Source organism: Aulostomus chinensis, chromosome 8 (assembly GCF_037954235.1).
Source record: "Aulostomus chinensis isolate RoL2024-O1b breed Wild chromosome 8, RoL_Achi_v1.0, whole genome shotgun sequence".
In the NCBI taxonomy this organism is placed as follows: Eukaryota; Metazoa; Chordata; class Actinopteri; order Syngnathiformes; family Aulostomidae; genus Aulostomus; species Aulostomus chinensis.
Window position 1 is genome coordinate 2,150,001 of NC_141327.1, and position 19,640 is coordinate 2,169,640.

Sequence of the window (19,640 nt, forward strand, 5' to 3'; positions counted from 1 at the left end):
AGGAAGCCCGTCCAACTGAGCGGGGCCTCTGGCTTGTTTGCATGCGTGATGGCAGGTGTGTGTTTGTTATTGTGATGCTGTTGTTGTGTTTGTGTGTTTATCCTCTGTCCGGTTATGTTTCTGTCGTTGAATCAACTTTAAAAAGTAAACTTCCTCCCTCAGAATCTTCCTCTAGAATTTATTTCCTCTTTTTTATACATTTATCTATTTTTTGCAGCAGTACCAATCGCATGTTCTGTGAGTTTCCAGTGAAAAGTCTTGATCATCCTGGATTGGCTCCAACTTGGAAGTGATGTCACAAATGCGGATCTCCACAGCGGAGCTGAGCCGCTGACACATCCAGGAAAAACTCCACAAATAAAAATAGAATAGAGAAGTCGAGCGGAGCCTGAAGGCGACACTCCGCGTCGCTCCTGCACCTGCGGAGGAGGAGGTGGAGGTGACGGCGGCGCATGCAGTCACCAGCAGGCGGCGGTAGAGGTCATCAGAAAATATCGATTAGTAAATGAACGTTTATTCCAACAGACTCGTGCGACAGGCTTTTATTTTGAAGTCAGGTCGCTGGTTTTCCTGCCCGAATTCTCTGAGCGGATTTATGTGTTTCCATATGACCGGGCTTTCATTCACAGCAGGGTTCATACACATGCTGCTGCCCCTCTGTGGAACAAGACCTGGACCTGGACCCGGACCCTGAGAGAGAGAGAGAGAGAGAGAGAGAGAGAGAGAGAGCGAGAGAGAAAGAAAGAGAGAGAGAGAGAGCAAATGAAAGAGTGTGATCAGGGGCTGAAGGAGAGGGGACACACACACACGCAGGGGACGTTTCTGATTTTTTGGATTCCTCATCTCATGGTTGGCGGATCGTAAACACTCGTGGACTCTCGCCATGCACCTCCTGGGATTATCTCTGCTCCTGGCGTCTCTGCTGGACAGCAGCCTGGCCAGCGACCTCAGCCACAGCGACTATGAGGAGGACTACGACCCGGAGCGGGTGGATGAGCCGGTAAGTTCGGGGGAGAAGTGTGTGGAGCTCCTGCTTCACCTGAGCCAGCCGGGGAGGGGGGACCACCGGAGGCCACCAGGCTTGGCTCACATGGTCAACATGTCATTGTGACGAGTTACAGATGAGGGGTTCTCACGCTGAGGTCCTGTAACCCCCCCAGTACACTCAGGAACCTTTCACGTGCATTTCAACACCGACCACCTGTAATCAAACCTGCCGAGCCTCGTGATCAACATCCGGGTGATGTATGAACCCTCATCAACAGGTGTCCATGTCCCTGACTCCATGTCTGAGGGAGGGGGGACGGCTCATCCTGCAGGCTGGTCAGTGCTGGGTCTGCGTTGGAATGTGAAAGGTGTGTCAGTGCAGCCTGACGCCTCTGAGCAAAATCCCAGGTCCACTGCCCCCCCCCCCCCCCCCCCCATTTTTATCCCAGTGAGAGGACAGCTTCATCAGGAGCTGGAGGAACCCACGCTGTCCCACCTCCTCACCCCCATGTGAAGCCTGTGGGAGCCTCCGGTGGCCCGCGTGCTGCTGCTGTCACTCTTGCAGATTCAAAGGCTGAAATGTTTGATCTCAACCTGAAACGGTTTGATTTCATCCTGTTATTTTATGGAATGTGAGGCTTAAGATTAAGGAGCGTTTTTCACATGTGCCAAGTGAAGGAGGTGAGTCTGAGGACAACCTGCAGAGAGAGAGACAGTCTCAGTTCTTAAGTCGATTCATAAAAAGACAGTGAGTGTAACAAAAAAAACCCGCTTCTGACCTTAAAATGAAACAAAGAGTAAACCAGGCCTTCATGCAGTCAGAGATTCCTGCTCCACCGACTGGAACCCAGGCCGTTTACATCCTGGATCTGAAACCTAAAACTGGGATTTGCCTGGAAACCAAACTGATCAGTGACCTGTCGCAGGTGTTCTGGCCCGCATCCAGCCTGAAACTGAACGGGCTAATCCTCCAAACGCTGCTGGCAGTCACATGTTAACCCTAAACACCTGGGGGCCAGCGTGTCGCTCTGGGTAGAGGTCTCATTGTGGGGGGGGGGGGGGGGGGCTGACTTGAGCTGGTACCCCCCTACAGGCCACAGGCAGTCATGCACTGACTCTGGCTCTCAGAGTTCACGGCCCCCCCTTTTACGAGACCCCAGCAGTGCTCCATCAGGCTCACCAGGACACTGGTGAGCTGCACTTGTAGCGTGTCAGAGCCCCCACCCCCCAGGACGGACGAGCTCCATTCATGTCACACTCAGATTGTTTTGTTGTTTCAAAATGATCACACAAAATGTTCAGACAGTCTGATTGACAGTTTTCTGTCTGGGGTGCGAGCGTCTTCACCCATGGCTTCCAGACGGAGTGAAAACGACAAATCTCTGCAGGTGGCACTGTTAGTGGACCCAGTGAATGTGGCTCCATTACATCGTAGGGGGGTCATGCGGCTCCCGCGGACGACCAGGACCCCCCAGGAGGGGAAATCAGCTTCATCTACATTGGTCTTGGAACACTCGTTTGTGAAATATTACGCTTTCACTGTGGAATGAAAGTTTGAGAGAACTGGCTCAGTTTCTGACCCCCACCCACCTCCTCTGATCCTGAGCCAGGGGCAAATGTGGTGGGACGCCTCACACACACCTTCATGGACGTAGCCACGTCCGCTACGTCAGGGGACCGTCTAACCAGCGCGGCACCAGCAGGTGCAGCAGCAGCAGCTCCTCCTGTCCCTCCTCCCGTCAGCTGCTAACGTGACCGTGGCTCCGTCGGTGAGCCCCAGCCTCCCTGGGGTTCTCCAGCCTCCCTGGGGTTCTCCAGCCTCCCTGGGGTTCTCCAGCCTCCCTGGGGTTCTCTAGCCTCCCAGTTTGACCGAGGAGCCTGATAACTGGGCCTCCTCACCTCTCCTCTCATTCACAAATCCCTCTCATCATCATTACAACCGACAGGAAATGAGCTCATTATCCTGACTCTGACGTCCCCCTGCGACTGGAATCAGGAGTTCTCCATGAAATGTTTTATTCTGACTATTTTGAAATGCCTCTGAAAAATTTTATTAATTTTAATTCGTCAAATTCAGCCAAGGTCTAGGACTTGAGGTATGCCTCCTTGTTCTGGGCTCCAAGGAACCCAACCGTTCCAAATGTTCCAGGCTTCAGCCTCATTTCGCCAAATCCTGGATTCGTTGCGATGTGAACCAGAAAATATAAACCCAGGCCACAGGAAGTGTGCATGGACTCCATTGTCCTGATGATCTATTCAGGAGAGTGTACCAGCATGAGCAGATATCAACTCATTCACCCACGTACTGACCTGTAAGGTGTGTGGGTGCACTCAGACCCCCCCTGGTTTTAAAGAGGATCACTCTCACTCTCTTGATGTGTGTTTGGCTTTCGGTCCAGTGAAAACAAAAGGAGTGTTAGCAGTCAGAGCAAGAAGCCAAATCTCTGAGTGTATTTTCCTAAACGATTGTAATCTTCTGCTCTGGTGTGTTGGATATTGTTGAAATCTTGGCTGCGGCTTCAGCAGCTGAGCCCCCGGATCTGAGGGGTCACTCACTCACACTCACACTCACACACACACACACACACACACACACACACACTGATTGTAAGCTCGACGTGTATTGTTAACAATCAAGACGGTAGGACTGATATTTGCTGGCTTTTGTTGGTCTGACATGTTCTATAGTAACAGTTGGATGGATGCGCCATTGAAAGCTGCGTCTCTTTAATGTCGCGCCAGCAGAGCAGATTAGAACTGAGCCGGTAGAGAAAGTGGACGAGAGATGAAGGGGACATTCTCCAAGGGAGGGGTGGGGTGGGGTGGGGGGGTGGGGGGGATTAGGAAGGAGTGTTTTCAAATTAGCCAGAGAAAAGAGCCAATGAGGACAGGTGTCACAGGGGTCAAGTGTGTGTGAGTGTGTGAGTGTGTGAGTGTGTGGTTTGGACAGAGGCATTGCAGGGCGCGAGGGTTAAATCCTGAGCACTAACAAGCAGCTGTTTGATCACATTAATTGGGAGGAGGACGTTTTCTCAGCTCATGTCTTCCACCGTCAAAGCTCCTCGGAGGAATTTTAATGAAACGTGATAGCAGCTGGTCCCTGCTGTCTGGGGCTAACCTGGCCGAACCAGGCGGGAGGGTTATTTTTTCAGATTGTGTGGAATGTCAACCAACATGGAGGCTTCTCCGCACACTCAGCTTGCTCCGTTCCTGCTTGAATGAAGTTCTGCAGAAAACACCAGTGTTTAAATCCCACTGGCGCTTCTCCTCAGCCTCAGTTAGCGACCGAGCACAGACGTCCAGGCCGTGCTTGTGATGTCAGAGCCTGAAAAGTCAGATCTTTTTGGCAAATGACACCTGGTGTGTCGGCGAGGGGTTACCTGAGCGGGGCCGCGGCCCTTGGAGCAGCTACACTGAGCAGGCTGTCATGTGAGTCAAGTGTTTGACATCAAACCTGATCCTGGAGGACATTACGCATCATGGGCTGGTATATTCTAGACATTCTCCTCGCCAAGACCAAAACTCTGTGCGTGCGCATGTGTGTGTGTGTGTGTGTGTGTCTCCCAACACCTTTATAAAACTATAACAGGAGACTCAGTCCTTTATGCTAATGTTACACTGCTCTGGTTTGTTTTCATGTAAGTGCTCAATCCTACAACTGCTGGTTGTGGTTTCACGATCAGATTTTGGGTGCGTTGTCGTGAACCTGCGGACCTTAACGGTGTCTGGAGACGTGATTGTGTGGGCTAGCATCACGCCGTCGCTCTGGGATTCTGGATTAGACGAGATGGTCTCTGCTATCTAGTTCCCATTTTGTGTCTTCCTTTCTTTATCGTCTCTGGTAGCAGAGGCTTGGCGGGTTGTGAGGCTGCTGATGGAGTTCTGGAGGATTTTCTCTTCAGTGATTGTTGTCAGTTTCTCCTGACTGAACTCCAAGCTGTGGCAGAGGTGCTGGAAGTCTGTATGGAGAACTTGGACTCGTGATCGTCGTGTGTCTGGAGAGTTTAATGTTAACTGAGATTTCTCAGTCCCGGATCGTTTGTCCATCAGGGTTTTTTTTGGTTTTGTTGTTTGTTTTTTGATGGAGTCTCTGAATCTCTTGTCCTGTGTCAGTGTTTGTCCTACAAGGGCAAAGTTGGTTTCGATCATCGTCGCTTTCGTCCTCGAGGTGTTAAAGGTCGTACGGCTGATTGGTGGTTGGTTGATGTGGTGAAAAAAAGGAGTTTGAATTTGAATTAGGAAAAAAGAACCAGAGAGGAAATTGGTCTTGACGCATCTGAACTTGCTAGTTTTTGAATACCTTAAACGTGAGCGAATCCCTTTGACCTCGGTCCAGAAATCTACGTGTGATTGCTGGCCTGGGGAACCCCAGGAGGCTCGCACCTGTAAACGGCTCTGCTTGGATTCTCCTCGGCTCATTAGACTTAAAACATTTGGCTTCAAGCGGAGGAAAAATCCCATTTAGCCTCCCAGTTCAAGCCCACTGTGTGCTGTTTGTCCTCACAACTTTTCCAGAGAGTTTTATTTTGTTTTCTTTTAACCTGTTCTTGACGTGTTCATTATCTTTCTACAACTTGGTTTCCTTGGAACCTGAGGAATGTGCCGCAGAAGGTTTCTGCAGGATTGCTTGTGAGGGTAAGCCCTTTACACACATTTGTCCTGCACTACATACTTTAGTGGCTAATAATAGAAACTGCCTGAAGTACTCAGCCACATTTGTTGTTTTTGGCAATTTATTGGTCTTAATTTATGAGTAATTTCTAACGTGGCCGAAGCCAGAGATCTAAGATTACAAGCATGTTGAAAAGTGTACTTCTTTGTTTGAAACTGAGAAGCAGCTGAGAAAGACTCTGGCTCAAGTCTGGGCTCAGTATTTTGAAAGCTTGGGTCCATTGTACTCTGACCCTGTAGCTGGAGGACAAATCTGCAACCACCAATATTGCAGGCTTATTCAGCGGCTTCAAAAAGTACTCGCTTCACTTCACGTCTTCACTTCTGTTTCACAATTTTATTGTCTCAGTGCAGGTTTATGTGGTTGATGCCGTATTTATTTAACATTTAAATCTACACTGTGAGGAATAGAAAACATCAGACATGTTTTGGCAGATATATTCATCGGGATTATGTGATTTATCATTACTTATGCAATCTGTTTCAGAGAGGAGTTGATTCAGGGTTGATGGCTGAGGAAATGCGAGCAACTGCTGCCAGTATAAACCGGTTCTGCTCAAGTGAACCATAAATAACAGCCTCAACAAAGAGATTACAATAATCAACAAGAAAAAGAGGCAGATTTGATAAAAACAGAACGTTATCATCCTCATGGAGGGGGAATGAACTGCCGGGATGTTGCGTTATACTCAATATGAAACCTGTCACTGGTCCAAATGGTCTGCCAGACTGGGAAGCATCACGACCGGCATCTTCAGGTCTTAGTTGCTCTGAGAGGTTCTGCCCCAGGCTTTGGTTGGACCCCTCAAGCAGAGTTTAAAACTTGTCCCAAAACCACCCCAGTAGTGGTTTGGCGGGGGGACTGAGGAAACCCTCGCGCTCGCATGAGAAGCATCTAGTCTAGTCTGAAGTTGTGAAACTCCCGTCTGCACTGGACTGCATTCGTCAGACCCAGTCGGTCTCCCCGTTGCTGCCCCCATGTTTCCCCGTGTGGATGGTATTAGCAGTACGGGGCTGTCAGACACGAAGCTTGGAGTTCCACCCACAGGGCTTTTTGTTTTTAATCCTTTAGATGCTGTTTAATCATCTCTACTATGTCATATAAACGAGAGCGGCTTCCACCTCCACCATGAGGTTCTGATGGATGGAGGGTTGTGGGGATGGTTGTCCCTCCAGCAGCTCTCCCATCTCTGGACCTGGTCCCCTCTGAGACCAAGGCCCTGCTTCTTACTCACTTCCACAGGTTCTACCCCCCAGACAAAGATCATTAAAGCAAGTGTGACTGGATGCACTTTTGTCTCTCCTGGCTCTACAGGAAAGATGACTTTTCATATGCTGACCCTGAGACCTGATTATGAGGGGTCACGACTATTGAGAAAGGGGGGTGAATCAAAGGGGTGTGGTTCCTTCTAAACACATCAGTCGATGCAACTGAATCATATTCGAGCAGGAATTGGAGCAGGAAAGGGTGGTTGTGGTTGTGGTGATGCGTTAATTGACTTTGTGATGACTTGTTGACCTGAAGGTGAAGTCTTGGACAGTCTGCCACATCTTAACACTCCACTAACTGGCTGGTTAGTGCTAGCAGGTAGCCTGTGGGCAAGCAAGTAGCATGTTAGCAAGCAAGTAGCCCACTAGCAAGCAGGTAGCCCATTGGCAAGCAGTTTGCCCTTTGGAAGGCAACCTGCCCTCCCCCAGTCTGATTTCACTTTGTACAGGCTTGTGAATCAACATGGCTGTAACCTGGTAACGTGGGCTAATTCTCTCAGCTCCTCCCTTTGAGTGATAGCAAAGCTTCCATGCTTGTTTTAGGTTGAGAAACTTGTTGCACTCACTGACATTCATTTGGATTTTACAACTCTGGAACACCGCACTCAGAAAAGTCCTTTCTTGCTCCGGCCCATTTACTGCTGACGCGTTGACTTGACGTGCCTGCCAATATTTATCATGTGTTGCGGATCAGTGAATGTTTTTTCCTATATTTTTTATAGCCATTAGTCTCAATTTATTTTAATCTTCTTTGCTATATTTCATACCTCAGCGAAATGAATGAAAGAATGGTTGCCAGGACGGTAGGGGAACGTGTGGCTGAGAAAAGACTACAGCATAGCTGGAAGTTACTCAGCCTTGATTAATAATATACAATTAACAGAAAATGGCTGAAAACACGAAGCTTCAAAAGAATTCCAGCACGGTGTTTTCACATCTAGCGGACGCTGTTATTTCCGTCAGTTTGTCCTGTCGTCCAGCGATCTGCTAGATTGTGAAACCGTCCAAGGCGGAGCTGTTCACGCACAGCCAGACGTGCCAGTCAGGAACTGACACAGGAAGCATTTGCACCTTGTTCAAATCACCTTGGCGCTCTGGCTACAGGTCCTACTGCTCAGGTCGAGTCCTGATCTTCCGCCTGAGAGCCCTCAGACGCTGTGGGACGTACGTTCCAAAGACAAATACCTCAAATTTAAATCAGACTGCTGCCTTTTGACTTCAGTGATGCTTTGAGGTGATGACGGTTTCTTGAGGCTTGCTGATGCCCGCCACAAACTTACAAGCCTCGTTTAATCTGTGGATGACCCTGAGCTGTGAGGTAGACAGACGGATGTGGCGAAACACCCACGTCATCTCAGTCTGTCCCAATGTCTTTCTCCTGCTCTCTGTGGCTCCACAACTCTCACGCCAGCAGAATGAAATTGCCCAAGAGGAGAAACTCATCAAAGACCTTTCTTTCTTTTTTTCTTGCCTTTGTCTTGACCCCATTACGACATTATGAAGCTTTCATCTCTCAGTTTCTATTTATTCTCCCCCCAACCGCCTCAGCCTCTCTCTCTCTCTCTCTGTCTGTCTCTCTCTCTCTCTCTCTGTCTGTCTGTCTCTCTCTCTCTGTCTCTCTCTCTCTCTCTCCTGTCTGTCTCTCTCTCTCCTGTCTGTCTCTTACCCATATTTCACAACACCCTGGGGCTCACCAAAGAATGTGGTGTGTAATAAGCAATCTGTTGGGAGAATCGTCTCTGATGTCGACTCAGACTGTTGAGTTCAGCCTCACTGTACCCCCCCCCCCCCCAGATAAGTGTCCAACATCTGTGCTTAAACGTAAACTGTTAACTTCGCTCAGGCTGGGGTACGCACACAGCTTCTGTTCTGCATATTTGTGGCATCAATGTAAATACCACAAACGCTGTTGCCATGGGGATGGATGGTGAAAAAATAAAGGCTTTTTTAGCAGTTAAATGATATAAAAAGTTTGATAAACTCCGTCATGTGATGGTTGTGTGTCACATGAAACCACAAAAATGTTGTGTTGAATTTGGTGCAAGCTGGAGCCAGATATTGTTGCCACCCAAACCACAAAAATGCCTTTAAATGCAAAACAAACAAAACACGTTTTAAGATGTGTTATTAGCGTTAATAAGGTCTGATTAGTTGTAGGCAAAAACACTTTAGGGGCCAAAGTTTGTGCCAGCAGAAACCTCCTTTTTGGTGCTAAAAACTACAGTCAGGATTTACTGAAGAGTTAGGGTTTAGATGAGAATCCATCAGGATTGGCGCTGGAGAGGTGTGGAGGCGGGCATTCAGGGGCTGACCTTGTGGGATATTTATGTCCCCTTTCAGGGCACAAAAAGTGGGGAGGAGAGAAGTAAAATGAATCACTGCGATTTGCAAAAATCACATCAACTGCATCAAGAAGAAAGAGGGTCTTGAAACAGAACTTCAGCCGAAAAAATGTATTTTTCCTCCGGGGCGAAACCGGTGCTTTTAAACAGGTGCCTGAGCTGAAGTGGCTAATTCTTTGTTGTCATTGCACGAGGAAAACACAAGTAAAGAAGTGCAGTCCAGGAGGTGCATGAGCATTAAAAAAACAATAACTTGGTCATGATAAGAAACGTCAGCCACACACGAATAAACTCAAATAAGAGAAGCACACCATCAGTTACATCCTGCGCTTATTGCTCAGTTCCCACGTTAACAAAAATGAATATAAAACAAACAAAACTGGCTAATGACACTTTTGACTGTTTTCTTTGAGGCATTTCACTGTGTTTTGAACAATGGCTACTAGCTAAGCTAGCGCTAAGCTAAGCTGATCTGACGATTGCCTGCTGCCGTGAGAGTGAAGCGTTGATGATGTTTACTTGTGTTGCAGCGCGTGTGCTCATGCTCCTGTTGCCTGTCGTGCCCTTTGGGGGACGGCTCGCCAAGCCCAGTCAGCATCTACAGTGCTGACGTTTATTCAGCGGTACCAAAGCAGAGCCTGGACACCTGCGTTGCGCTCTAATCCAGTCGGGCAGACATGTTGGCACTGACAGTTTATTGCTGGGGAGTTTCAGCACCCTCCCCTAGCATGACTTCTTTGGGACCCCAACATCCGGGAAGACCCAGCCACGTATATTTAGCTTGAGGCTAGCGGAGACTGTCCAGCTGTCCAGCAACTGTCCCAAAATGACAAACTCTCAAGCACCTTGTCTTCTTGATCCAGCCGTGTTTGTCCCATAATCAACAAACGATGCATTAAGATTGGATGGATGAATGAACCTGAGTGAGCTCGAGCGAGTTGGTCCACTGGAAGCGGCACAGTTGGTCTTTTTTGGTCTCAAATCAAAGTGTTTGTGGGTTACTGAGAATACGGCTGCGTAGTGAGGATGTGGATTGTACCAGATTACGGCTTTTGGACAGTTCCTTGTTTTTAGTAGCCACAAGTCACTCCAAGCTTTGTGTGCATGGCTCTCAATGGATTCTGGAGTCAGTATTTGTTTTGTCTTGTCTTTATTTTATGCGAATGCACTGCGTGGAGGGTTTTTTAATCACGTTGCACATTGATAAATAAACACTGATTGAGTCACAAAGAGTTAATGCAGCAGGGAAAAACGTCTTTGTGAGTTGAAGACTCCTGTCATAGCTGCTGCACGGAGGGAAGGCGGCCATTTTCCCTCCGTCTGTGTATTTATGTGGAATGTTTCAGATGTTATCGGATCGGAACACACCTCCAACCCTTGAGAGGTCTTCTTTTTCTCTTTTCTCTGCCTCTGTCTTCAGCCTCTGTTGCATCGGTGAGAAATCGGCACATGCATTGAAACCTTACATGGTGTTCATGGGACCCTAAGCTGAGCTGCTCTTGGTACATTTCGTTAATCATTGTCCTCGTCTGGCTTCCTGCGTTTCCTCCTTTTTTCGAGGTCACACTCAGAAATGGCCCCTCCCGTCCGTGCTGCTTTTGTAGCGTGACCTCACGCAAGTTTTTTTCTGCTGCCCAGTAGATCCTGCTCTCGGTTTGGGTTAAGGAAATATTCAATCACGTCTTTTAATATGTCTCCTGTTGCATCAGCTGTCAGACCGAACTTCCTGACTTCTGGTTTTCATGTTGTTCCAGGGTTCACTCAGGGGGTTGTGGTTTGTCTTGATTTTAGGCTCTAAATCAGAAAACAGAGTTTTCCTTGAATAAAATTTGCATAAAGATATGAACAAACCCTTCAGTGAAAAAGTCTGAGCGTAGATGTGAATTAAACATCAAGGTGTGATGTTGAAGGGACCGACTGACTGGAGACTGGGAGACACCAGTACCCAGACCAGTAGACATATACCCAAGCAGACTGGGAGGCCATGTGACGTATTTCAAAACCAGCAGGCGGGAGATAAACACAGGCGTCGCCATCGTGCTGCCCCAGAACACCAGTCAGACGAACGTCTTCTGGGCCTCCAGCGCAGCCGCTGACTGCCACATGCGTGGATCTGGACGGACAGGCGTGTGGACTCGATCTGGACTGGCTGGTGGAGGCTCGCAACCATGATGCACGAATTCTAGCGTGTTGATTTTAAAGGACCAGACCCACATTTATCCAGTGTCTGGTCATTCATTGTTCTTCTTCTTCCTCCTCAAGAAAATAGCTTTAGGTTCTAGCAACTCACTCACACACACCGCCGCTCTGACCGTGGAGGTGTGTGTGAGTGTGTGAGCATCGGCTTTCATCGCCCTAATTGTCGTAGATGGAAACCAGGCGGGTGAGATTACTCCCACGTGTGTATCCAGAACGCTCACACACACACATGCGGCCTACACACCTGACTGCCAAACATCAGCACTTTTATTTACTCTTTACCGCCAGTCCGTCTCTTCCTTTCGTCCCTCAAACCATCAAAGTGGCCGTCAGCGGCTACACATCCGTGCCAGCTCGTGATGTCACGGCTCCGACTGAGGCGGAGGAACAAATATCAGCTGTTGAAAGTAATAAAACTGCAGTTTATGAGGAGTCGTTCGGTGACGATATGTGAATCTTTCTGTTTGGTTCATGATCTCCAAACCCCGCTGCATGGCCTCGCCACCTCGCCAGCCCGCTGGCTCGCTGTCGGCACGGCGATGCCTCTCGCATGAGGCCGGTGTGTATTGGGCTCTGATGCTTCCAAGCCTGTTTGACCTGCATTCAACTATGCACCTGAACACTGTCTGCTGCTGGTTTCTCTGTGTAAACATGCTGTTTTGTACGGAAGCCCAGAAAGGCCACAGTTGGTGGAAATGTCAGACGGAGCCGGTCGACAGCCGTGGTGCATCACTCAGCAAACATGAAGACGACTGGTAAATCAGTTACTGCAGTTTCGCTGGTCCACATAGCGACTCTATAGTGACCCTAACAACCGGGGGGAGCGTCGGTGAGCGCCTGGAGACCTGAACCAGACCAGCCCAGCCCGGAGCGCTGGTTCCCAAAGGTCGTCCTATATATGAATACCTGTCTGTCAGTTCAGCCCTTTATTATAACCAAGGTCAACCAGACCACCCCTAAACCCGGTCTGGGTGATGGGATCCCTCCCGCGTGTTAATGCCAGGTCAGACCACATGAGCCGCGTCTGCAGGATCAAGAGTTCTGTGTTTTCCAACCTCTGCCTCCCAGGCTTGTGTTTGCTGTGCGCTCTTATAACTCGCGTGGAAGCGAAGTTTTCATGAATGATCTGGTTTTTCTAGAAGCCTCAGCAACTCGACATCTGTTAAAGTGTGAAACATTTTTAAAAGCCTCTCGGCCTCCGGCAGTCAGCCATATTGTTGGAGAGCTTTTGACTTCTGGCGCTCTTTGAACTGCGGTATGTGACGGCTCATTCACAGAGTTTGGACTTCTGAAGGTTAACCGGTTGACGTTGGACCCGGCAAAGACTGACCTGCAGACCTCACCAGTTGACCCGCTGTGTGCTTGGCTGTGCGGGTCTGAATAGGGGATGGGGGTGCAGTAATTGGGAGTGAATGGAGGTGAAAGGGGGTCAGTGCGGATGGAATGCATAATGAAGTGAGAGCGTCACAGCCAGCAGATCCGGGGCTTTGGTCCCCTCTCTCTTTAACATTGCTCACATTTTTAGATAATAAACTCATAAAAGAACGTTATGAATTATTATGCAAAAACTGTAACGAGGGACTGTGGTCCAGGGAAGAACGCTGAGTGAGCTTATTCTAGGTCTGGAAGCAGTATTTTTTGGAGTATCTGTCAGTATGATGAGGTAATTGACATTGTGGGTCATATTTTTTACTTCCTCAGGACGTTCTAAAAAGATCAAGGATATTTTGATCCACCCAGGCGTGGTTGCAGTTCCACTTGGGTGGGTGGGTTCTCTGGCCTCAGCACCGCTGAGTGTGTTTGACTGATTGATTTCCTCTGTTTCTGTGCTCTCTTTGACTCCTGTTGTGTTGTGTGAATGTGCAATCATCAACCGTGAGAGGTTTGCTGTTGATTGTGATTCTGACGCTCACGTTTGTGTTCACCAGCCGTCTCTCTGGTCTCCTCACCCGGACTCTGGCTTACTCCCCCCGCCGTGCTATGAAGTACACGTAGTGATAAATGCTAACGCAGTAAGAACAAACACAAACTGGGTACCTGAGTACTGTATAACTCTGACATGGCAAACGTAAGGATGTGTTGAAGTACCACATTTCTGTCCGGTCGGCCGACTAAGGAACCTTGATCCAGTTGGCAGAGGATGAACAGAAACAGCTCTTCAGCCTTTAGTGACATCTGATATTTGTCTTTTTTACTCCTAAATAATTTGGTCATCTCATCAATGTTATCAGTCCAGTGCTGACAGAGAGATCAGTGCATCATTCTGCGCTGCGGAACTCTTCCATGGTTGCGTAAAAAGTCGATTTAAAATGTGCTTTTCTGTCTCTGTCAACAAACACAAGTCTCTGCTTCTGAATGTCAAAGTCTCCTCGTCACCGGAGGATGAGGAGGGGCCGCTGGACCCTGATCTCTCTGAGGAGGGGGTTTGTTATGGACCAGATCCCGTCTCTGAATTCCCCGGCGGAGATAATGGACTGATCCTGGAAGTCTGTTACTGGAATTCTGTTCTCGGTTGGAAAAGCCAGAAGCCTCCACCGGGCTCCTGAAAAATGTGGTTGAGATGGCAACTTAGCCACTTGGTGCCGTATTTGTTTTATTAGCAAGTCCAGCATCTTCAGTCCTTGCTAGCAAGGCTGCAGACGGAGGCTTGGAGGTGATTTCTCACCAGCAGCACGAGCTACACCACAGGCGGAGAGCATGAAGGTGGTGCACAGATGCTCGTACTGCATTTGATCTCATCAGGAGAATTTTCTGTTTAAACTGATGTGCTGTGCCAGAAGGAGTTTTGTGGAGAAGGTCCAGGTTTGGAGGGTGAGGCCTCCTGTCAGCTCTCAGTCCCGGGCCTCGCACCGCTGTAACAGAGTGAGATACTTCCAGACTGAGTGGGTCGTGTTTTCCCAGCCTGCAGGCAACAGTTGCATCCTTCCACTGTAGGAGCAACTTGAGGTGAGCTCAGACCTTAGAATCCAAGGACCGGTGTGGATGGCTGTTCCTGCGGTACAGCACGAGAACACACAGCCTGCAATATCTGAGGAGCGGCTGAGTGGGAGGAGCCCCCCGACGCCGTCAGACCTGTGCTGCAGTCTGGAGGTGATTAATGCCTGGATGAGCGTTTCTGACAGGCAGGATTTCTACCCATGAGAATGAGGGTGATTTCTGATTCGTCACAGTTTAGCCTGAGGAGGTGAGTTTGCAGCCAGGGCTTTGTTTCAGTCATGCAGGAGCTTCTTCTCTCTGTCTCCCTCTCTTTTCTGACTGGGAAACTTAATGAGAAGAAAGCAGCTTTTACAAATAAAATGTTGTTTCACAGTGGAAATGAAAACTACTTACAATATATTCACTTCATCTTTTGCCCATCATATTTTTATGTTCTTCCAAAGACCTTTTAAACTTGAAAAAAAACTTCCTTTGATAAAGGAAATGGACGAACTGAGAGAACACGCATCTTTAGTATGTGATACTCAATAGCACACGCATGTTAAATTCTCCAAATTCTGCAGGTTGGAGGCTGTTTGGCGCAAACAACTGAAACCCACAAATTCTAAGGTTTATTTGAGGGTATAGAAGGTGGTTTTGAAAGAAATCCAGCTGACGGAGTGTCTCGCCAGCTCCTCAGCAGACACTGATCTCTAATCAGTGGGCGGGGCTTGGATCGTCAGAGCTGAAGTCATGGTGTTGATTGGTCCTTGTTAGTTTTATTCCTTTATTTGTTGTTGAAGAGAAGCATATTTTTAAGGTCAAGAAAAAGAAAATTTGAAATTAGACAATTAGAGGGGCTGACTAGGCGAACGCTGCAACGGGATACATGTCACATGACCATCAATAGTTAGAAGGACGATCATGTTGTTAAGTTGGACAGAAAAAAGTTCCATTTCGGTGTCGTTGTCCATGTCCTGGTGTGTCAAGGCTGGATCCCGATACTAGTGATGTCAGCAAGGTTAGATCCAGTGACTTTCCAGCGGTGAGCAAGTGCACAGTTCAGCAGCACATCTGGATTTCAACAGAAACCTGCTGGACGAACTTCCACCGAGGTCCAGACTGGCTCTCAGCAGACTGCAGGTCTTGAGTTCACCGGACCGGTGCAGCCTGGGGCCCAGGGACAAGAGCAGGCGCTGGGGGTGAGGGAGGGGTAAGGGAGGCGGCCCACTAGCTGAGCTAATCGCTTGCCTGGTTGAAGTCAGGGCGCCAGAAACGAGTCTCCCTCCCTCTTTGCACGGACGACTCCGGTTGAGGTTCTGCTGGCTTGCATGTCTCTGAGGGGGTGAAGTGGTCGGAGATCTTAGCTTCTTCTTGCAGGGGATGCTAAGCTAACTAGCAAGCCACTCATCACAAACTGTCCTCGACCAACCGGTCAGCAAAGCGTACACATCATTGAGACAACAAGGCCACAGATTAACTGTCTAAACACCAACAGCAGCAGGATCCACCTCCACTTCCCAACCATGGAACCCCAGTGGGCTCGTGTTCTTGACAGATTCCATGAAACGCCATCGACAGCATCGGAACATGCAGGAATGAGACGTAAATAATCCAGCGATTGAATGAAACAAGGTGAAAACTCAATGGTGTCAACTCAAGCTGCTCACATAACACACAGATTACTCATCCACACATATCCCAGCCTGCCCAGGGCCTGGCCCCTCCCATCCTCACCCACGTCAGTGCAAAGACACGCCTCTCTCTCTCTCTCTCTCTCTCTCTCTCTCTCTCCCTCTCTCTCTCATTAGCTTTTACTATTATCCTTACCACGATGTTTGACGCACCAGCGTTCATAGCTGCTGTGTAAACTGCAGGGGGCTAAGTGTTTCACTTGCAGTGCATTGTGGTATTCTGCAGTGATTCGTGACACGTCGTGGCTCAGCTGCGTTTTGCGTGTATTTATGCTGATATTTTGCTGTCAACTCTCCGTCCAGCCTGTTAACGGCCTGCTTTTCTTTCCTGCGTATTCTTCAGTTTCCCTGTACTTCACCTTGTGCATGTCATCCCTACACTTTTGTGCACACTGCCTTCTTCTTGTCCTTCACTTGAAGATTGCTCCATATTCTAATCTGATCTAATCTAATGAATTCTGATCTAATCTGATTTGATCTAATCTAATCCGAGCTAACTAATTTTATCTAATCTAATCTAATCTAATCTAATCTTTCTCACATCTGTAAATCTCCATCTGCTCTGGAGGAGATTCTGGCTCTGCATCTCTCTCTCATATTTAACATGAAACCTTTTTATTTCTATTTTTGTAAGCAGATGCAGATGTTCTGTGTGTGTGTGTGTGTATGAACAGCTGGTTTAACACTCACACTCTGAATTGCAGTCAATTTTCAGTCAGTAGCTGTCGTGCAGCAGCTGCGAGCGTGAAACAAGGCAGTGATATTGACTCATGAGCCAGTGTTGCACATGAGTAGCTGGAGCAGACGGGACACACACACTCTCCATGCCACACACACACTCCCTGGCACACACACACACACACACACACACACACACACACAAACCTCCTGGCAGGATAAGTGTGTCAAAGTTGGGAATGAGGATGAAATATTAATGCAGCAATTTTGTTTTTTGCTCCCATTTTTAATGAGTTCATGTCAGAGATGCAACACATCGTTTGTGAACAAACGAAAGTTTTTTTCTTTCTCTCACAAATTTTGTCATCTTTGTTGAGATCCCCGTTAGTGAGCCCTTCATCGCTGAGCAGGTGGGACGCGTCAGCTGATTCAACAGCAGGATGATTGCACAGGTGAGCCTGGTCACAGTCAAGGAAACGCTCAAATGTGCAGGAATGTCGCCCAGGGCTGCAGCCCACCAGTTGAAGTCTGATTTCAGTCCCATAAACCATCTCCAAACTTGTCTCCAAGGACTTGAGTACAACCACCTGGCCTGGCGCCTGCAAGCCACGCGTAAGCACACCAGCCCAGGACCGCCCATCTGGCGTCCTCACAGACCAGCTATCCGGACAACTGATTCTGCAATGACTTTGCACAAACTGTCAGAAATCGTGTCAGGAAAGTTAATCTGAGGGTTCATCGTCCTCACAGCGGCGTCGATCTGCCTGCAGGCCGTCATGGGAACTGACAACGAGGGTGACACCTCGCAACAGAAACTTCAGTGTGCACAGTTGTTGTCGTCGGTCTTTTCTTTACTTGGACAAAATCCATGCTCAGCTTCTCCATCACCCCTGATGGCTGATAAACGTCTCACTCGTGTTGCTAAGGCTTCGGATTTGCAGTGACTGACGCCTGAAACACACGTGGTCTCCAGCGTGACGTGGGAGTAGCGGCACAAGTCGTATGTCAATGGTACTCAGAACCACAGAAGTACCAGGTCATTCACAAAGAGTAGATGGTGATCGGAGGCACGTGCGCGCCACCGACCTGATAAAGACTCCTCTTATCCCCTCGCTACAACGGCACTGGGATCGAACTCCCGACTCCTTCAAGCCCTGGTCGAGAATGAAGCCCTCAAATGTTCCTCCGACACGTTGACAGACGTGTGTCAGCGGTGGAGCAGGGACAGAACACGTGATTCGAGCGATACCTCACATATACAACAAATATACACAAACATTCTCACAGGACACAAGACACATTCATTATAACTGCTTGACTGTCTTGTGAGTGGAGTCTGCTGGTCATGTGACCGGCTCTGGTTAGTTCCCTCAGTGGCTTGGAGGATTGTCCTCTGTGTATGTGGATGTGTGGTTCATGTTGAAGTACACGAGTTCAGTAATCGTGCTGTTGCAAGTCAGTGTACGAGCCAGTCGACCCGGCACCAGCCTGCGGGTCATCTGTCGGACGTCTGTCTCCTTTATCCACTTCTGGTTTGTTTTTCGTGAGTGGAAAAGCTCCGACACAGGTGACAGGTTTGGTTCTGCTACCTCACCTCACCTGACCGAACGTGGTTGTCTTTGTTGGCTTGGTTGTGTTGTCTTCAAAAGACAACATACCGTCTGGTATGAATAAGCAGATGTCTGGGGACAGTCAGGTGGTGGGCGTCCAGCAGTCGGTGCTCATATGGCGGCTCGGCTGCCGACCCCGGCTGGAACCATTACCTGTTCTGGTGGACCGTCTGTTTGAAGCCAGGTTCTTCCAGTTTGCTACAAGCATCCACTGGGACAGAGGTCACAGGCAGGGGCGGAGCTATGGGGTGGCCGTGGCCCTGGCAGCGCTCCGGCCACCCCTGTGGCTGGGAATAATTTGTTAAAATGCGGCTCACACATGGAACATTGGTTCTGCCTAACTGCCGTTTCCGCACGGACGCATTTCGCTGTAGGACACAACGAGGTGGGAGCAGAGAGCAAGCGGGAGCGCCGCAGGAGAAAAGAGACCGTGGCTGCGGTGGAGAGTACCTGTGTGAAAAAAAGTCACTGAAACATTTTAGGTATCTACTTATTGTCACCCCTATGTGAGTGATGGTCTCGCCCTGGCCACCCCAATGAAGAATTTCTGGCTCTGCCCCTGGTCACAGGTCGTGGTCTGTGTAACCTTCCAGGTGGTTCCTAGGTGCCATGAGGGAACTGCTTCAAACATGCCGCGTTTTTACCAGTGAGAGTGCAAATGTGCCGCGGGCCCCAGTGAGGGCCGCCTCCTCCGCTGAAAAGAGAAACGCCCACAGAGAAAAATGACAGGAGCATCGAAGACGCTGTCCAAGTGGAGCTTCGTTCCTTCAACTGTAGTACAAACGTCCAGGTGGACTCAAGGAGGGCGTGACAGTAATGAAGTGGCGAAGGTCACTGACAGGAACACATGACCGACGGGTGCCAGACTGTGGTCCTCGTCATGTGGTCATGTGTGTTTGGAATCATGGGAATCGGCGCCTGGTATGGCAAAGGGCTTGCGGAGCGTCTCTCACAGCTACTTGTGGTTTCTTTGAGTCTGGCAAGAAAAGGAGAAGTTGACCGAGGCCGCATCTCACCAGTAAACCATCCGGCACTGTAAGTTTTATGATGTACAACATGGTAGAATGAAGAGGGTATAAATCATTTTTATGTGATTTAAAAAAAAAAATCTCAGTTCAAGTACATGGGTACCATTTTGGAATGTGACTTTGTTTGATGCAGTATCCGGGAAGTGTCCTGTTGTATTTCCTGTCTTTGATGTGCCGTGTGTTCGAGCCCTGGCAGGTACTGCCAGTGCGCTGCGTCTGAGTGCTCTACCATCTGTGCGCTTTCAC

General features: G+C 48.8%; 1 protein-coding gene across 1 annotated transcript in view; it reads left to right on the forward strand.

Annotated features, from left to right (window-relative positions):
• Window positions 1-534: 534 nt before the first annotated feature.
• vegfc (vascular endothelial growth factor c) overlaps window positions 535-19,640 on the forward strand; it is a 42,429-nt gene continuing 23,323 nt past the window's right edge. Inside the window, exon 1 of the mRNA XM_086210031.1 lies at window positions 535-1,000. Coding sequence (XP_086066157.1) covers window positions 884-1,000 — 117 coding nt within the window. The 5' untranslated portion in view covers window positions 535-883. The remainder of the gene's footprint in view (window positions 1,001-19,640) is intronic.